General features: G+C 37.5%; 1 protein-coding gene across 1 annotated transcript in view; it reads right to left on the bottom strand.

The window, feature by feature from the left end:
- Positions 1 to 21190, bottom strand: part of DNAH8 (dynein axonemal heavy chain 8) — a 340697-nt gene that overhangs the window by 155690 nt on the left and 163817 nt on the right. The window contains exons 48-51 of the mRNA XM_041748133.1: positions 16075 to 16217; positions 15469 to 15603; positions 14962 to 15084; positions 7296 to 7509 (exon numbers count right to left, since the gene is read on the bottom strand). Coding sequence (XP_041604067.1) covers positions 7296 to 7509; positions 14962 to 15084; positions 15469 to 15603; positions 16075 to 16217 — 615 coding nt within the window. The remainder of the gene's footprint in view (positions 1 to 7295; positions 7510 to 14961; positions 15085 to 15468; positions 15604 to 16074; positions 16218 to 21190) is intronic.

Below are 21190 nucleotides of genomic sequence, written 5' to 3' on the forward strand. Positions count from 1 at the left end.
ATTTAACATGCTGAATGGGAAATACACAGCCAAGAATACTTTATCCAACAAGTTTGTCATTCCAAATAGTAGAAATAAAGAATTTCCTGGAAAACAAAAATGAAAGGAGTTTGTGACCACTAAACCAGCCCTGCAAGAAATATTAAGGGGAAATCTTTGAGTAGGGAAAAAAAGACCAAAAGCAACAAAGACTAGAAAGAAACAGAGAACATGATCAGATATACCAACTTTACAGGTAACAAAATGGCACTAAGTTCATATCTATCAATAATCACTCTGAGTGTAAATGGACTAAATATTTCAATCAAAAGACATAGGGTATCAGAATGGATTAAAAAAAAACCACAAGACCCATCTATATGCTGCTTACAAAAGACTCATTTTAGACTAAAGACATCTGCAGATTGAAAGTGATGGGACAGAGAACCATCTATCATGCTAATGGACATCAAGAGAAGGCCAGAGTAGTCATACTTATATCAGACAAACTAGACTTTAAATCAAAGACTGTAACAAGAGATGATGATGATGAAGGGCATTATACCCTAGGTATAATAATATAATATAATAATAATATAATATAATATTTTTTATATTCCACAAATGAATGAGACCATATAATGTTTGTTCTTCTCTGATTGACTTGCTTCACTAGGCATAATACCCCCTTAAGGGGTCTGTCCATCAAGAAGATCTAACAATTTTAAACATTTATGCCCCAACTTGGGAGCATCCAAATATATAAATCATTAACAAACATAAAGAAACTATTATTATTTGATAATAATACAATAATAATATGGGACTTTAACTTCCCTCTTAACAGCAATGGACAGATAATCTAAGCAGAAAATCAACAAGGAAATAATGGCTTCGAATGACACACTGGACCAGATGGAGATAACAGATATTCAGAACATTTCATCCTAAAGCAACAGAACACATTATTTTTGAGTATACATGGAATATTCTCCAGAATAGGTCACATAGTGGGTCATAAACCAGTCCTCAATAAGTGCAAAAACATGGAGATCATACCATGCATATTTTCAGACCACAACACCATGAAACTTGAAGTCAACCATAAGAAAACATTTGAAAAGACCACAAACACATGGAGGCTAGAAAACATGCTACTAAAGAATGAATGGGTCAACCACAAAATTAAAGAAGAAATTAGAAAAATACATGGAGGCAAATAAAAATGAAAACACGACAATCCAAAGCCTTTGGGCTACAGCAAAAGTGGTCCTAAGAGGGAAGGATATTGCAACAGACCTGCCTCAAGAAGCAAGAAAAGTCTCAAATTCACAACCTAACCTTACACCTAAAGGAGCTAGAAAAGGAACAGCAAATAAAGCCTAAAGCTAGCAAAGGAAGGAAAATAATAAAGATTAGAGCCGAAATGTATGATATAAAAAAACAGTAGCATGGATCAATGAAACTAAGAGCTGGTTCTTTGAAAGAATTAATAAAATTGATAACCCCATAGCCAGACTTATCAAATAAAAAAGAGAAAGGAACCAAATAAATAAAATCATGAATGAAAGAGGAGAGATCACAAGTAACACCACAGAAATACAAACAATTGGCTCTCTGCTCCTCCCCGTTGACAGACAGAAGACCGCGTCTTCTGGTGCAGGGCCATCCGCGTCCCCGAGACACGATGGTGAAGGTCGGAGTAAACGGATTTGGCCGTATTGGGCGCCTGGTCACCAGGGCCGCTTTTAACTCTGGCAAAGTGGATATTGTCGCCATCAATGACCCCTTCATTGACCTCAACTACATGGTGTACATGTTCCAGTATGATTCTACCCACTGCAAATTCCACGGCACAGTCAAGGCTGAGAATGGGAAACTTGTCATCAACTGGAATCCATCTCCATCTTCCAGGAGCGAGATCCCGCCAACATCAAATGGGGTGATGCTGGCGCTGAGCATGTTGTGGAGTCCACTGGGGTCTTCACCACCATGGAGAAGGCTGGGGCTCACTTGAAGGGCGGGGCCAAGAGGGTCATCATCTCTGCTCCTTCTGCTGATGCCCCCATGTTTGTGATGGGCGTGAACCAGGAGAAGTATGACAACTCCCTCAAGATTGTCAGCAATGCCTCCTGCACCACCAACTGCTTGGCTCCTCTAGCCAAAGTCATCCATGACCACTTCGGCATCGTGGAGGGCCTCATGACCACCGTCCATGCCATCACTGCCACCCAGAAGACCGTGGACGGCCCCTCTGGGAAGCTGTGGTGTGACTGCCGAGGGGCTGCCCAGAACATCATCCCTGCTTCCACTGGCGCCGCCAAGGCTGTGGGCAAGGTCATCCCTGAGCTGAACGGGAAGCTCACTGGTATGGCCTTCCATGTCCCCACCCCCAATGTGTCAGTTGTGGATCTGACCTGCCGCCTGGAGAAAGCTGCCAAATATGATGACATCAAGAAGGTAGTGAAGCAGGCATCGGAGGGCCCCCTCAAGGGCATCCTGGGCTACACTGAAGACCAGGTTGTCTCCTGTGACTTCAACAGTGACACCCACTCTTCCACCTTTGACGCCGGGGCTGGCATTGCCCTCAATGACCATTTTGTCAAGCTCATTTCCTGGTATGACAATGAATTCGGCTACAGCAACCGGGTGGTGGACCTTATGGTCCACATGGCCTCCAAGGAGTAAGAGCCTCCTGGACCACCAGCCCCAGCAAGAACAAGAGGAAGAGAGAGGCCCTCAGCTGCTGGGGAGTCCCTGCCCCAACTTAATCCCCCAACACACTGAGAATCTCCTGACCTCCAATTTACATCCTAGACCCTGAGGAAGGGGAGGGGCTTGGGGAGCCCTACCTTGTCATGTACCATCAATAAAGTATACTGTACCCCCCCCAAAAAAGAAATACAATTATAAAAGAATATTATGAAAAATTATATGCCAAGAAACTGGGCAATTAAGAAGAAGTGGATAGGGGATCCCTGGGTGGCTCAGTGGTTTAGTGCCTGCCTTCAGCCCAGGGCGTGATCCTGGAGTCCTGGGATCGAGTCCCACTTCGGGCTCCTTGCATGGAGCCTGCTTCTCCCTCTGCCTGTGTCTCTGCTTCTTTCTCTCTCTCTCTCTCTCTCTCTCTCTCTGTGTGTGTGTGTGTGTCTATCATGAATAAATAAAATCTTTAAAAAAAAGAAGTGGATAAATTACTAGAAACATGCAAACTACCAAAACTGCAACAGGAATAAATAGAAAATTTGAACAGACCCATACCCAGCAAAGAAATTCAATCAGTAATCAAAAATCTCCAAACAAAAAAAAGTCCAAGGCCAGATGGTTTCCCAGTGGAATTCTATCAGATATTTAAAGAATTAATAGCTATTCTTCTCAAACTCTTCCAAAAAATAGAAATGGAAGGAAAACTTCCAAACTCATTCTACAAGACCAGCTTTACCTAGATTCCAAAACCAGACAAATACCTCACTAAAAAGGAGAATATTCCTGATGAAAATAGTTGTAAAAACTCTCAACAAGATACTAGTGAATTGAATCCAACAGTACATTAAAAGAATTATTCACCACAATCAAGTGGGATTTATTCCTGGACTGCAGGGGTGGTTCAATATTCACAAATCAGTCAACATGATATACCACATTAATAAAAGAAAGACTAAGAATCAAATGATCCTCTCAATAGATACAGAAAAAGCATTGACAAAGTAGAGCATACATTCTTTTTAAAAAGATTTTATGTACTTGAGAGACAGAGCAAAAGCTGGAGGGTGGGTAGAGGCAGATGGAGAGAGAGAAGCTGGCTCCCTGCTGAGAGGGAGCCCAATATGGGGCACAATACCAGAACTCTGGGATTGTGGCCTGAGCTGAAGGCAGACACTTAATTGACTGAGCCACCCAGGTGCCCCACAGCATCCATTCTTGATAAAAACCCTCCACAAAGTAGATATAGATAGAACATACTTCAACATCATAAAGGCCATATATGAAAGACCCACAGCTAGTATCATCCTCAATGGGGAAAAACTGAGAGGTTTCCCTCTATGGTCAGGAACAAGACCAGGATGTCCCCTCTCACCATTACTATTTATTTATTTATTATTTTTAGATTTTATTTATTTATTCATGAGAGACACACACACACAGAGGCAGAGACACAGGCAGAGGGAGAAGCAGGCTCCATGCAGGGAGCCTGATGTGGGACTCGATCCCTCCAGGATCAGGCCCTGGGCTGAAGGCGGCAATAAACCGCTGAGCCACCCGGGCTCCCCACCATTACAATTTAACATAATACTGGAAGCCTTAGCCTCAGCAATCAATGAAAACAAATAAAGGCATCCAAACTGGCAAAGAAGTCAAACTTTCAGTATTTGCAGATGACATGATACTCTATATAAGAAATTTGAAAGACTGGTAACCAGCAAAAATTAAATCAGTGATCAAAAAACTCCCAACAAACAAAAATCCAGGACTAGATGGCTTGACAGGCAAATTCTACCAAACATTTAAGAAAGAGTTAATACCTATTCTTCTCAAACTATTCCAAAAAAAGGAAGGAAAACTTCCAAATTCATTCTATGAGACCAGCATTATCCTAATGCCAAAATCATATAAAGACATCACAAAAAAGAGAACTACAGGCCAATAGATGCAAAAGTCCTCAGTAAAATACTAGCAAACCGAATCCAACAATACAGTAAAAAAAATCATTCACCACAATCAAGTGGGATTTATTGCTAGGTTGCAAGGCTGGTTCAGTATTCACAAATCAATCAGCATGATCCATCACATCAATAAGAGAAAGGATAAAAACCACTCTGATCATTTCAATAGGTGTAGAAAAGCATATGACAAAGTACAATATCCATTCATGATAAAACCCCTCAACAAAATAGGTTTAAAGGGAACATATCTCAAGATGATAAAGATCGTCTATGGAAAACCCACAGCTCACATCATCTTCAATGGGAAAAACTGAGAGCTTTTCCTCTAAGTTCAGGAATAAGTCAAGTATGTCCACTCTCACAGCTTTTATTCAACATAGTACTGGAGGTCCTAGCCACAGCAATCAGACAACAAAAAGAAATAAAAGGTATCCAAATCAGTAAGAAAGAAGTAAAACTTTGATTATTTGCAGATGACATGATACTAAATATAGAAAACCCAAAAGACTCCACCAAAAAATTGCTAGAACTGATTCAATAAAGTCTCAGGATACAAAATCAATGCAGTAAAAAAAAAAAAAATCAATGCAGTGAAATCTGTTGCATTTCTATACACCAATAATGATGCAGCAGAAAAAGAAATCAAAGACTCTATCTCATTTACAACTGCACCAAAACCCATATGATATCTAGGAATAAACCTAACCAAAGAGGTAAAAGATTTGTACTCTGAAAACTATAGAACACTTATGAAAGAAATGGAAGAGGACACAAAGAAATGGGAAAAAGTCCATGTTTATGGCTTGGAAGCACAAACATTGCTAAATGTCTATACTACTCGAAGCAATCTATACATTTAATGCAATCTCTATCAAAATACCACCAGCATTTTTCACAGGGCTAGAACAAACAATCCTAAAATTTGTATGCAACCACAAAAGACCCCAAAGAGCCAAAGCAATCTTGAAAATGAAAAGCAAAGCTGGAGGCATCAAGATTCTGGACTTCAAGCTACATTACAAAGCTGCAGTCATCAAGACAGTTTGCTACTGGCACAAAAGCAGACATATAGATCAATGCAACAGAATATAAAACCCAGAAATAGACCCACAACTATATGGCCAACTAATATTTGACAAAGCAGGAAAGAATATCCAATGGAAAAAAAAGAAAATCTCTTCAGAAAATATTGTTAGGAAAACTGGATAGCCACATGCAGAAGAATAAACCGGGCCACTTTCTTACACCATACACAAAAATAAACTCAAAATGGATGAAAGACCTAAATGTGAGACAAGAAACCATCAAAACCCTAGAGAAGAACACAGGCAGCAACCTCTTTGACCTCAGCTGGAGTAACTTCTTACTAGACACAGCACCAGAGACAACGGAAACAAAAGCAAAAATGAACTATTGGGGCTTCATCAAGATACAAAGCTTTCACACAATGAAGGAAACAATCAACAAAACTAAAAGGCAACCTAGAGAATGGAAGAAGATATTTGCAAATGACATATCTGATAAAGGATTAGTATCCAAAATATATAAAGAACTTATAAAACTTAAAAGACAAATAATCCAGTTAAGAAGTAGGCAGAAGACATGAATAGACTTTTTTCCAAAGAAGGCATACAGATAGCCAACAGACACAAGAAAAGATGTGAGTCAACATCACTTACTATCAAGGAAATACAAATCAAAACTATGATAACATGCCAACTCACACCTGTCAGAATAGCTAAAACCAACAACACAGGAAACGTAACCACGATGTTGGTGGGGGTATGGAGAAAGAGATACCCTCTTACACTGTTGGTGGGAATGCAAAGTGGTGCAGCCACTATGGAAAACAGTAAGGAGTTTCCTCAAAAAGTTAAAAATAGAACTACACTATGATCCAGCAATTGCACTACTAGGTGTTTACCCAGAGGATACAAAAATACAGATTTGAAGGTATTTTCCTATATTTTCTTCCAAATGTTTTATATCTTTGCTTTCTATATTTAGGTCTTTAATCCATCTTGATTGATTTTATGCTTGGTGTGAGGTAAGGGTTCAATATCAATTATTTTCACATTAGATCACTAATTATATACCATTACAATACCATTTAAAACAATACCATTTACTAAAAGTCTACCCTTTCTTTCCCTTCTAATCTATAGTACTTGCTATGTCAATTAATGTCCATACATGAATGGACATTTTCTGTTGACCCACGTATGGTTCAGTTTCTGTTGTATGTCTTCATATACAAAATTTTTAATGAAACAACTTATATGGACCTAAATTTGTTGTCAAAAAAATCTTTCAGTAACATATCAAAATGCTACTTTTGACTAGATATATTATACTGTTAAACTATGATATATGAGCTATTATTCATTAGCCCAAATTTTTCTGATTAATCATGTCAAGAGAACTAAAACCTTAAAGCCAAACTTCAACAAGGCTACTTCTAAATATTTTTAGAATGAGCTATAAACATGAGTAATCTTAATATTTAGTCCTTCTTTTCTGGTATTTAGCCCTCCACTTCAGATAACTAAGCCCTACTTCGGACAGAGCCTTTTTATCTTTTAAATAAGGTTTTGCAAGGCTTATGTCCATTATGTAATACAATAAAAAAAGAAACATCAAAAATGGTCATACCAAAAATTTTGTCTATTGAAGCATTTGAAGGCAATGTGCAATTAAACACAGTAAACTGTCTTTTTAAACGTTGAGGAATATCATTTCGACCACCTCCTGGATGGATCATTGCTGCTATGATCTGCACATCAACAATAGTAGTGAAGTCTCCAGGCTTATCCAAACTATACATTCCTTCCATTTCCATCATTTGTCGCACAATCTCATTAGTTATCTGAAATTTTATACAGTGATACTTTAGTAACATATCACTATCATACTCTTCCACAGCTCCTATAAAATGGTACACATGAGATTAGAAGAAAATATTCAACTCTTGTCAATGACGTGTTTGTGAATGCTGACAGTCACCTGTAAGGCAATTTGATTTAAACGCATGAACGAAACCATAACCTAAACCCTGGATCAGGTCCTGTGTGCTCTCACCACGTTGATAAAATGGATTTCCAAAGAAATTTAAATTGGTGAGGTACAGAATATTTGCTACAATTACAACAGCAGTCAGAGTTATAAGTATCAACATTCAACACTTCAAAATACTTTAAATCAGAATGTGGGATGGTGTTACTCCTGAGCCTTCAATATCACTGAATGTTTTGGCTTTGAATTTTATGTCCTTCTCTTTCTTTTCTCCAGCCTCTAACACTGATAACACTCCCTTCTTATTGAAATTTTTTCCTCTTTTATTTAGATTCAGAGGCTCAGTTCTTTCCAGATTCATCCTGGGACTTTGTATCACTTCCTAAGCTACTCTTTCTCCATCTGTCCCTCACATGTAACTGTTCCTACAGGGTTCCATTGTTGGATTTTTCTCTTCTGACTATTTCAAGGGATGTGATGTCAGCCCTATACCCTAAATAATCTCAACTCTATAACTAGTTTCCGATTTCCTTCTAACTTCCATGCCTGTATTTCCAAATTCGATTAGGCATCTCTGAGAGGATGACACAAAAGCACCTCAAAAATGACACTCTTTCATTCAACAAATATTAATGATTACTGTGTGCCTGATTCTGTTGTAGCATAGACAAAAATTCCTGTCTTCATGGAGCATACACTCTAGTGGTAGGAGACAAAATATATACATGAACACATGTATGCCTGTATGTATGTATGTAAATAAAATGGTTTAAGTCTTTTGGGAGAAATAAAGTAGAGAAAGGAAATAGGCAGTGTTCAAGGGTACAACTGAATATGGAGATCCAGGAGGATACACGTCACATGTCATGTAACCAAAGACTTGAAGGAAATGAGAAAGAAAACCACTTAGATATCTAGGGGAAGAGCATTCCAAGAGGAGGGAATAGAAAATGTAGAGGCTCTGAGTGAACATTATAGCCAGTTTGTGCAAGGACTAAGAAATGTAGTTGGAGGAGAGTCATGGGGAGAGGAGATCAATCAGTGTAGGGTCTTTGGGTCACAGTAAGGATATTAGTATTTATATTCTACAAGTTTTATGGGAGGATTTTGAGCAGAGGACTGTGTCATAATGTAATTTACTCTTTAATGGATTTCTAATTTGAAAATAGATTGAGAAGGCAAAGACAATGGGGAAACAATGCATTTTTAGTGACCAAGAAGAGAGAGGGTGGCTCCCACCAGTGTTAACAATGGAGATGATGAGTAGTGGTTAAATCTCAGATATAGTTTGAAAATAGAGCCCACATGATTTCCTAACAGATTGAGTGTGGAGTTACCATTTTTTGAGATGGAGAAGTGTTGCAGGAGCAGATTTAGGGAGTAACAGGAATTTAGTTTTGTATATGTTAAGTTTGAGATCCAACAAGATATCCCTAATTGGTTAAATGAGTTTGAAATGCAAGAGCTTTTCAGCTTATAGATGACATCTTAATATGCTCCCACTCCCCTCACATTAGAGGAATTGCCTGAGAAGTCTCTCTGCCTTGGATTCCTGCTGAATGAAAGGGGGAAATGGAAAGAAAAAAGAAAAAGAAGACTTCCCTGGGAGGCTGTGGCCTCAGCATAACATTTGCATAGATTTGCACCCAGGGTATGCAGAGTCTAAGTGGGCCAGAAACTTTCAGACCTAAGGCTTCCTTTGAGATAATCCTGACTGAATAAGAAGTATCTGGCAGAAACCAGACAAAGACCCCACCAAAAAGGAGAATTACAGACCAATATCCCTGATGAACATGGATGCAAAAATTCTCAACAAGATACTAGCCAATAGGATCCAACAACATATTAAGAAAATTATTCACCATGACCAAGTAGGATTTATCCCTGGGACACAAGGCTGGTTCAACACTCGTAAACCCATCAATGTGATTCATCATATCAGCAAGAGAAAAACCAAGAACCATATGATACTCTCATTAGATGCAGAGAAAGCATTTGACAAAATACAGCATCCATTCCTGATCAAAACCCTTCAGAGTGTTGGGATAGAGGGAACTTTCCTCGACATCTTAAAAGCCATCTACGAAAAGCCCACAGCAAATATCATTCTCAATGGGGAAGCACTGGGAGCCTTTCCCCTAAGATCAGGAACAAGACAGGGATGTCCACTCTCACCACTGCTGTTCAACATAGTTCTGGAAGTCCTCGCCTCAGCAATCAGACAACAAAAAGACATTAAAGGCATTCAAATTGGCAAAGAAGAAGTCAAACTCTCCCTCTTCGCCGATGACATGATACTCTACATAGAAAACCCAAAAGCCTCCACCCCCAGATTGCTAGAACTCATACAGCAATTTGGTAGCGTGGCAGGATACAAAATCAATGCCCAGAAATCAATGGCATTTCTATACACTAACAATGAGACTGAAGAAAGAGAAATTAAGGAGTCAATCCCATTTACAATTGCACCCAAAAGCATAAGATACCTAGGAATAAACCTAACCAAAGAGGTAAAAGATCTATACCCTAAAAACTATAGAACACTTCTGAAAGAAATTGAGGAAGACACAAAGAGATGGAAAAATATTCCATGCTCATGGATTGGCAGAATTAATATTGTAAAAATGTCAATGTTACCCAGGGCAATTTATACGTTTAATGCAATCCCTATCAAAATACCATGGACTTTCTTCAGAGAGTTAGAACAAATTATTTTAAGATTTGTGTGGAATCAGAAAAGACCCCGAATAGCCAGGGGAATTTTAAAAAAGAAAACCATAGCTGGGGGCATCACAATGCCAGATTTCAGGTTGTACTACAAAGCTGTGGTCATCAAGACAGTGTGGTACTGGCACAAAAACAGACACATAGATCAATGGAACAGAATAGAGAACCCAGAAGTGGACCCTGAAATGTACGGCCATCTAATATTCGATAAAGGAGGAAAGACTATCCATTGGAAGAAAGACAGTCTCTTCAATAAATGGTGCTGGGAAAATTGGACATCCACATGCAGAAGAATGAAACTGGACCACTCTCTTTCACCATACACAAAGATAAACTCAAAATGGATGAGAGATCTAAATGTGAGACAAGATTCCATCAAAATCCTAGAGGAGAACACAGGCAACACCCTTTTTGAACTTGGCCACAGTAACTTCTTGCAAGATACATCCACGAAGGCAAAAGAAACAAAAGCAAAAATGAACTATTGGGACTTCATCAAGATAAGAAGCTTTTGCACAGCAAAGGATACAGTCAACAAAACTAAAAGACAACCTACAGAATGGGAGAAGATATTTGCAAATGACATATCAGATAAAGGGCTAGTTTCCAAAATCTATAAAGAACTTATTAAACTCAACACCAAAGAAACAAACAATCCAATCATGAAATGGGCAAAAGACATGAAGAGAAATCTCACAGAGGAAGACATGGACATGGCCAACATGCACATGAGAAAATGCTCTGCATCACTTGCCATCAGGGAAATACAAATCAAAACCACAATGAGATACCACCTCACACCAGTGAGAATGGGGAAAATTAACAAGGCAGGAAACAACAAATGTTGGAGAGGATGCGGAGAAAAGGGAACCCTCTTACACTGTTGGTGGGAATGTGAACTGGTGCAGCCACTCTGGAAAACTGTGTGGAGGTTCCTCAAAGAGTTAAAAATAGACCTGCCCTACGACCCAGCAATTGCACTGTTGGGGATTTACCCCAAAGATTCAGATGCAATGAAACGTCGGGACACCTGCACCCCGATGTTTCTATCAGCAATGGCCACAATAGCCAAACTGTGGAAGGAGCCTCGGTGTCCATCGAAAGATGAATGGATAAAGAAGATGTGGTTTATGTATACAATGGAATATTACTCAGCAATTAGAAACGACAAATACCCACCATTTGCTTCAACGTGGATGGAACTGGAGGGTATTATGCTGAGTGAAATAAGTCAATCAGAGAAGGACAAACAGTGTATGTTCTCATTCATTTGGGGAATATGAATAATAGTGAAAGGGAATATAAAGGAAGGGAAAAGAAATGTTGGGAAATATCAGGAAGGGAGACAGAACATAAAGACTCCTAACTCGGGGAAACGAACTAGGGGTGGTGGAAGGGGAGGAGGGCGGGTGTTGGAGGGGAATGGGTGACGGGCACTGAGGTGGACACTTGACGGGATGAGCACTGGGTGTTTTTCTGTATGTTGGTAAATTAAACACCAATAAAAGTTAATTAAAAAAAAATAAAAAAAATAAAAATAAAAATAAAAAAAAAAAGAAGTATCTGGCAAAAGAAAACTCAAAACCTGTCTGGATGAGAGCATATCCACCCTAGGCTTCAAAATAGACTCACAAAGACCTCAGACTCTGGAGTTAACAGACACAGACTTTAAAACAACTATGCTCAATATCTTTCAAAATTCATAAGACCCATGAGATCATGACCTGGGCTGAAATCAAGAGTCAGATGTTTAACCGACTGAGCCACCCAGGCACCCCTTATCCACTGAGTTTTGATTTCAGTTACTCCTTGCTTCTTTTCGCTCTTCAAATTTTAAAGTGAATTTCAAAACAAATAAGTAAGTAAATCTTTAAAATAAAACCTAGTGGATAAATTTGATGGCAGATTGGACGAAGCAGAGAAGAAAATTAGTGAAGTGGAAGACAGAAGAGGATAAACTATCTAACTACAAGCACTGGAGAGAGAAAGGGCTGGGATGTACAGAGAAGAAGTACAGAAACATATAAGGCATAGAAGAAAATCTGATATACATTTGGACTCTGAAAAGGGAAAGAAAGTGGGGCAGAAGCAATATTTGAAGAGATAAGGATTGGAGATTTTCTAGAACTGATGAAAGACATCGAACCACAGATTCATGAGTTCCAGTGAATCCCAAACAAATAAATACAAATAAATCGACACCAAAGAACATCATTTTTAAAAGGGAAAAATTATAGGAAAGTAAAGAGAAAGTCTTAAAAGCAGCAAGTAAGAAAGGGCAGATTAACTTCAGAGGTGCAATGATCAAGCAGTAGTTGACTTCTCAACAGCAACAAGGAAAACAGGAAAAGGGAATATATTCAACATGATGAGATAAAATAACTGCCAATCTAGATTTTTACATACAGCAACAAGGTCTTTCAAATAAAGAAGATGAAATGACATTGCAGACAAACAAAAACAAAGAATGAGCCATTAAAAGACCTTTTTTTTTTTTTAAAGACCTTCTTAAAGTAGATTCTTAAAGCAGAAAAAAACGTGATACCAGATGCAAGGCCCAGGAAGCAAGAATAAAAAAAAGAGCAAAGAAACTGGTGAATATGTGGGTAATGCAAATGAAGAGTGAATATATAAAAGGGTAAAAATAGTGTCTCATGGGATTTTTTTTTTTTTAAAAAAAGAGAGAGACTTAAGTGGCAAATCAACAATAGAATAAGTCAGGAAAGAGATAAAGGGAATTAAAGTGTCCAAAAGTTAGGGGGGCACTTGACGGGATGAGCACTGAGTGTTATACAATATGTTGGCAAATCGAACTCCAATAAAAGAATATACAAAAAAAAAAAAAAAACAACCCAAAGTCATTAGCTATATAAGATAGGAATAAAGGGTTTATTTTTATTTTTAATTATCTGTGCATGCAGGATGTGCTGTCTAGGGTAATCACTAGAACATAGAATCTGAGTACAGTGTATGGATAGGAAACAAAAGGAAAAAATAATTTTCTCAGAGAAATGGGAAGAAAGCTGCAACACATCTGTGCTTAGCTGAGGGCTGACTGTTGGAAGTGTTGGAAGTTAGGGAAAATGAAGAATGTATGCAATCAATAGTCATCTCACAGACCAGGAACCTGAATGGAAGTTGAGGTCCATGATAATGATTTTAAAGTGAAGCCAGGATTGTGTGGTTTTCTCTTGCCAAGTTTAGCTGCATCGGTGCAGATGGGCAGAGAGTAGCCAGAGAGTTTCAACAAGACTTTAATGTGGTTAATGTGGGTAGAGGATGTATGCCGTGGTGATTATAATGATGCATCATGGAATTTAAGCTAGGAAAGGAAGGAAATGAGGAAACTAGAAGAAATAGGGGAGGGTTTAATGATGGTGGGAAGTATGGATCGTGGTAGCTCCATCTGGAGTCTGGGTAGCAGAGAGAATGAGCTACAAAGAGTACACATGATAATCAGAGGATAAAATGCTTGAAATTGAGATAATGAAGGGTTCACCATTCTTGATAATGACAAGGTATAGGTATGACTTCATGAATGAGTAATTCACATGGGGTGGAAAGCATGATCATTGGAGGAGATTTCAAGGAGCAAAGAGGCCAAGATCACATATGTTGGTACCAGCATCACTGAAAATTATAACAAGCAGGCTGCATGATTTGTGGGGCCCAGAGAAAATGAAAATGCAAGGATCCTTGTTCAAAAATTATTACTAAGAAACTCAAGCAAGCGACCACACAGAAAGGTTTCAGGACTGGGAAAAGTAGGAAATGAGATCAGAGAAAGACCATGTAGAGCTGTTTGATGAATAGTCTCAGGGTGAGCACAGACCTAGGAGTCCTGACTTCCTAGAGGTATCTGAGGTGAACTTGGATAAAAGGCCAGATGGGATGGGTCCTGGCAGCTCTAGGTAGACATTACTGATGGGATGCCTGGATGGCTCAGCGGTTGAGCGCCTGGCTTTGGCCCAGGGTGTGATCCTGGAGTCCTGGGATCAAGTCCCACATCAGGGTCCTGCATGGGGCCCACTTCTCCTTCTGTCTAAGTCTCTGCCTCCCTCTCTGTGTCTCTCATGAATAAATAAATAAAATCTTTTAAAAAAGACATTACTGATGAGGCAGTGGGCGGTGGTGGGAGGGAGGTGTTGGGAATCCCACGAGGAACAAAATTCTGGCAGCATCAGTGAGGTTCTCTGATGGAGAATGACTCTGGGGTTGACAGATGATCACAAGGAAGACACGTGTGTAGCAGAGTTAAAAAGGAAAAAAAAAAAAAGATGTTTTCTAAATCAGGTATTCCTTGGAGGGAGTATATAGATTAAGCAATAATAGCAAAGATAAAACCCTGGGGAAAAGAAGAGAGGAGCCAGAAAGGGCACCGAAATCAAGAAGCCAGAAGGCAGGAAGACATATTGCTGGAAAACATGGATTTCAAGGAGGGAGAATACCAGCTATAAGAGAGAAGCTGAAAGAGACAGAATTGCTATGAGGTTTCATAAGACAAAGGCTATTGACACTTTTTATATATAACTAAAAATAAGGATTAAATCTCATTTTCTAGGAGATATTTTAATCATACCTGATCTCCCCATTCATTAATCACAGGCATATTAATATCATCAATAAATACAGTCATTTTTCTGCCTCCTGGTGGCCCATATGTGCTTCCCATTCGCTTATCCACGTAGCTTTCCATTGTTCTCTAGAGAAGAGATGTTTGTGTTAAGTGTTAGATTTCAAACCATATTCCTAGAAATGAGGAGTAGGTCTTTCAGAGTAGAACTGAGTTATTTAATATGTATAAATATCATTATTAAAATAGACATTGTAAGATTGAAAAAATACATTATTGGAATATTGATCACTAATTTTATACACAAAGTTCGGCTTCAGCCTCAATATTGGGTCAAAATAGGCTGTATGGATTTGGCTTCAATCTCAACCTTAGGAAAGCTAATAGCCAAATGCCAAGTGCAGCTCCATTTCCCACACACACACATTAGGTTTTATATGCATATACACTTTACTGTCATCACCACTCAAAACATTTAAGATGTTGATTACCTCAGCAAATGATAGGTTTTACCTGAAACATTATGGGTTCTGTGGCAGATGAAAAGTTTAGACTTTTGGATAACTGTACTTCAGGATCATATTTTTTCATATAGGCCTTAACCATTACAGTTTTTGCAGTTCCCTGCTCTCCGGTGAGCAAAACAGCCTGTAATCATCAGATAATTGTTGTAAGGTGTTTAGCTTTAAATATCTTATGGTTCTGGTTGCTAATTTTTTAATGTAAAAATTAATACAACTAATTTTAATTACTTTTTAGAATTAGACCCACATCAAAATAAATCCTAAAGATAAATAATCAATCAATAAATCCTACTTCAATTAAAGATATGAATGTAAAATGTGTACTATAACTATGCTGGAAGAAAATATGGGTAAATATTCATGTGACCATGGGAGTAGGGAGCGACTCTGTGAGCAGAGCAGACCCCCACTTTCCTTAGCAGTTCAGGGGTTATTAAGTTGGAATATATCCTGGGCCTCATTTTTCACATGTGTTTCCCTTAAATGGCACTACCTCCAGCCCTTTGTCCTGGAGCTTAATTATTCAACCTATAGCATGAGAAAAGGGATGTGCTTCATACAGGCTTGTGATTAGCTAAAAAACTATCAAACTTACTTTCTGTTGCTTTGCGATGGTGTCTATCAAAAAATTTGTTCTAACATTGTCAACATTTGGAACCAAAATTGATGAATATTCTGGAATACTGTCAGTTGGATAATAATATGGCTGAAGTTTCTTATTCCAGTGCTCCCAGTCTCCTATACAGTAAGTAAAAATTCATCTTCAAAAAACTGCATTCTTTGAAAGTGATCTCAAAATATAAAAATGAAAGGCTATATAAACAACCAACAGAATAATAGGAACATTTTAAACATTTTCCAAAAATATGTAAGCATATCTGCTTATATAATATATATGGCATTTGATCATTTAAGTTTGTTTTGTCTCTTTATAAGGTCAGTTTTTAAACTTCTAAATCATTCATCTAGAGAGACCTGGCCTGAAATAGAATTAGAATTGACTAGTGGTAAAAACCAATGACATGTTTAGTATTTAGTAGGTAACCCACATCAACTGAAAGGGTGGCAAAGACCAAAAAGGGGTAACTGATTAGCGGATGTAGAATGTTTGCCATGGGAAGTGGGGAAAATAAAACTAGCCCTAACCCTAATGAATAAAGTACCCAGGCTCCTGACTACTAGTTTATTTTTATTTTTTTTTAATTTTTTATTTATTTATGATAGGAACACAGTGAGAGAGAGACAGAGACACAGGCAGAGGGAGAAGCAGGCTCCATGCACCGGGAGCCCGACGTGGGATTCGATCCCGGGTCTCCAGGATTGCGCCCTGGGCCAAAGGCAGGCGCCAAACCGCTGTGCCACCCAGGGATCCCATGACTACTAGTTTATTAACTGATAGTATATAATTAGTAATTTACTGGTTGGTATTATTGGTATAATAAGAATTATTATCACATTTCATCAATTCTAAAAAAGTTTAGTTATATTTTAGCATATCTGGAATGTGCCTTACAATCTATGAAGACTTGTAATCATTACTGGCTAGGTAAACTTGATCAGAGATGTTCCCATTGTTGCCATTTAAATTACTTGCATTGTTGGTATTGTTTTGTTCACTTCCACTGGCATTTTAAATGTCTCCAGAAATATCGTACTATGATCCAGGATTGTTCCAAAAAAAGTTGCTGTGTACACACAATGCATGAAAACAGAGCAGGGGAGCATGCATTTGAGTGTAGCAAAGAAAATATTCAGCATTTGAGGAATAACCTCAGTTTCAAATTTCCTTGCAAAATATCAAGTTATATGTTAAACTGTATGTTTAACTTTTAAGAAACAGAGAAACTGTTTTTTTTAAGTGGCTATACCAGTGTACAATATGAGAGTTCCAGTTCCACGTTCTCACCGATATTTGGTGGAACTAATCTCATTTTAGTCATTCTGGTGGCTGTGTAATGATAAACCATTATAGTTTCAGTTTGCATTTCCTCAATAACGAATGCTGTGGAATATCTTTTCACATGCTTTTTTCCAGCATTTATAAATCTTTGGTGAAGCATCTATTTAAATTTATGGCCCATTTTTAAAAATTGGGCTTAGCTGTCTACCAATTATTATGGAATTGCTAGAGTCCTTTATGTATTCTGTATTAGATTATTTTATCAGATATGTATTTTTTTATTAAGTTTCTTATTTTAATTACAGTATAGTTAACATTAGTTTCAGGGTCCAAGGTAGTGATTCAACAGTTCCATACATCACCTGTGTTCATCACAACATGTGCACTACTTAATCCCCATCACCTATCTTACCCATCCCCCCACCACAAAGGTGCCTGGAGTTTAGCACCGGCCTTTGGCCCGGGGTGCGATCCTGGAGACCCAGGATCGAGTCCCATGTCGGCTCCCAGCATAGAGCCTGCTTCTCCCTCTGCCTGTGTCTCTGCATCTCTCTCTCTTCTCTTCTCTATGTCTATCATGAATAAGTAAATAAAATCTTAAAAAAAAAAAAAAGGTGCCTGGAGTTGTATCAATTCTCTATATATTTGGATACTCTTTATCAGCTATGTCATTTGCAAATATCTTCCTCCATTCTCTAGGTTGCCTTTTAGTTTTGTTGATTGTCTCCTTCACTGCACAGAAGCTTTTTATTTTATAGTCCCAACAGTTTACTCTTGCCTTTGTTTCCCTTGCTTAAGGAGAAATATCTAGAAAAATGTTACTATAGCTGATGTCAGATAATATACTATCTATGCTGTCTTGTAGGATTTTTATGGTTTCAGGTCTCACATTTGGGTCTTTAATCCATTTTGAGTTCACTTTTGTATATGGTGTAAGAAAGTGGTCCAGTTTCATTCTTTTGCATGTAGCTGTCTAGTTTTCCCACCATTTGTTGAAGAGATAGTCTTTTCCCATTAGATATTCTTTCCTCCTTTGTAGAAGATTAATTGTCCATATCACTATGGGTTTATTTCTGGGTTTTCTATTCTGTTTAATGGATCTCTGTGTCTGTTTTTGTACCAATATCCATACTGTTGAGATTACTATGGCTTTGTTATATAACTTGAAGTTTGGAATTGCAACACCTCCAGTTTTCTTTTTCTTTTTTAAGATCCCTTTGGCTATTTGGGGTCTTTTGTGTTTCAATACAAACTTTAGGACTGTTCTAGTTCTGTGAAAAATGCTGTTGGGTCTTCTGATAGGTCTTCTGATAGGTCTTCTGCATTAAATCTGAAGATTGCTTTGGGTAGTATAGATATTTATCAATATTTGTTCTTCCAATCCATAAACATGGATTGGAATGTCTTTCCATTCCTCTGTGTCATCTTCAGTTTCCTTCATCAATTTTTGAAATAGTTTGAGAATAGGTATTATATTAACTCTTCATTAAATGTTTGGTAGAATTTGCCTATGAAGCTGCCTGATCCTGGACTTTTGTTTGTTGGGAACTTTTTGATTACTGACTGAATTTCATTGCTGGTAATTGTTGGTCTGTTTAAATTTTCTATTTCTTCTGCTTCCAGTTTTGATAGGTTATATGTTTCTAGGAATTTATCTGTTTCTTCTAGGTTGTTCAATTTATTGACATAGTTTTTCATAATGTTCTCTTACAATTGTTCCTATTTCTGTAATGTTGATTGCTATTTCTCCTCTTTCATTTGTGATTTTGTTTATTTGGATATACTCTCTCTCTCTTTCTGATGACTCTGGCTAGAGGTTTATCAATTTTGTTGATCTTTCCAAAGAACCAACTCCTGGTTTCATTGATATGTTCCTTTGTTTTTTTAAATTTCTGTATCACATATTTCTGCTTTAATCTTTATTATTTCCTTCCTTCTCTTGGTTTTGGGGTTTTGTTTGTTCTTTTTCCTATCTCCTTCAGGTGTAAGTTTAGGTCATTTGAGATTTTTCTTGCTTCTTGAATTATTGCTACAACTTCCGTCTTAGAACTGCTTTTGCTACGTCCCAAAGATTTTGGACCATTGTGTTTTCATTTTTGTTTCTATGTAATTCTTTATTTCTTCTCTGATTTCCTCATTGGCCTATTCATTGCTTAGTAGCATATTATTTAACCTCCATGTATTTGTGCTTTTTCCAGATTTTTTCTTGTGAATTCTAGTTTCATAGGATTGTGGTCAGAAAAGATGCATGGTATGATTTCAATCTTCTTGAATTTGTTGGGGCTGGTTTCATGGGCTAATAGGTCATCTCTTCTGGAGAACATTCCGTCTGCACTTGGAAAGAATGGTATTCTCCTGTTTTAGGATGGAGTGTTCTGAATATATCTGTTAAATCCATCTGGTCCAGTGTGTCATTCAGAGCCACTGTTTCCTTATTGATTTTCTGTTCAGATGATCTGTCCATCAATGTATGTGGGGTATGGATATCCCCTACTATTACTGTATTATTATAGATTATTTCCTTTATGTTTGTTATTAACTGTTTTATGTATTTGGGTGCTCCCATATTGTGTGAATACATATTTACAATTGTTATAGCTTCTTGTTGGATTGTCCCCTTTATTATTATTATAGTTGGGGCATAAATATCTACAATTATATCTCCTTGATGGATAGACCCCTTAATTATGATATAATGCTCTTCTTCATCTGTTACAGTCTTTAGTTTAAAACCTAGCTTGCCTGATATAAGTATGGCTATTCCAGCTTTCTTTTGACATGCATTAGCATGATAGATGGTTCTCCATCCCCTCACTTTCAGTCTGCAGGTGACTTTAGGTCTAAAATGAGTCTTTTGTAGACAGCATATAGATGGAATATTGTTTCTTAATCCACTCTGTTATCCTATGTCTTTTGATTGAAACATTTAGTCTATTTACATTCAAAGTAATTATTGATATTTATTTATTGCCATTTTGTTACTTGTTTTGTGGTTGTTTTTGTAGTTTTTTTCTGATCCTTTTTTTTCTTTCACTATTTGTCAGCTTTCTCTAGTGATATAGTTGAATTTCTTTCTCTTCATTCTTTGCACATCTATCTCTGGTTTTTGATTTGTGGTTACCACTAAGTTTGCATATAACATCTTCTGCATATAGCAATCTATATTAAGCTGATGGTTGCTTAAGTTTGGATGCTAATTTTAAATAGTATATTAAAATTTCAATTTACAATTGTTTGTTGTGAGTATATAGAAATACAACCTATTATTGTATATTGTCCTTTTATCCTATGACCTTGCTACTCATATATTAGTTCTAATAACTTTTTTGAGGATTGTTTACAGATGGTCATATTGTCTTGTTCTTTTCCAACCTGTACATTTTAGCCATTGTACAGAGGTATACTTGTTCTTTTTCAATCTGTAGATATTTTATTTATTTGTTTGTTTTTGTGTGTATGTATTCCTTGCCTTATTACACTGACTAGAACCTCTAGTACAACATTGAATAGTGGTGGTGAGAAAGAACATCCTTTTTCTGTTGCTGATCTTGGAAAGGAAGTATTCAGTCTAATGCTGGCTTTTTTGTAGATGCCCTTTGTCAAATGATAAAGTTCCTATTCCTAGTTTACTGAGAGTTTCATGAAAGGGTATTAAATTTTGTCAAATGCTTCTGCATCTACTTAGATGACTGATGGTTTGTTTGTTTTTTTTAGTCTGTTAATATGATTAATTATATTGATCGTATTTTGAATGTTAACCCAATCCTCCATTCATAGAATAAATGTTCACTTGGATTTATTTAACCTGTTG

This window comes from Vulpes lagopus, chromosome 1 (assembly GCF_018345385.1).
Source record: "Vulpes lagopus strain Blue_001 chromosome 1, ASM1834538v1, whole genome shotgun sequence".
In the NCBI taxonomy this organism is placed as follows: Eukaryota; Metazoa; Chordata; class Mammalia; order Carnivora; family Canidae; genus Vulpes; species Vulpes lagopus.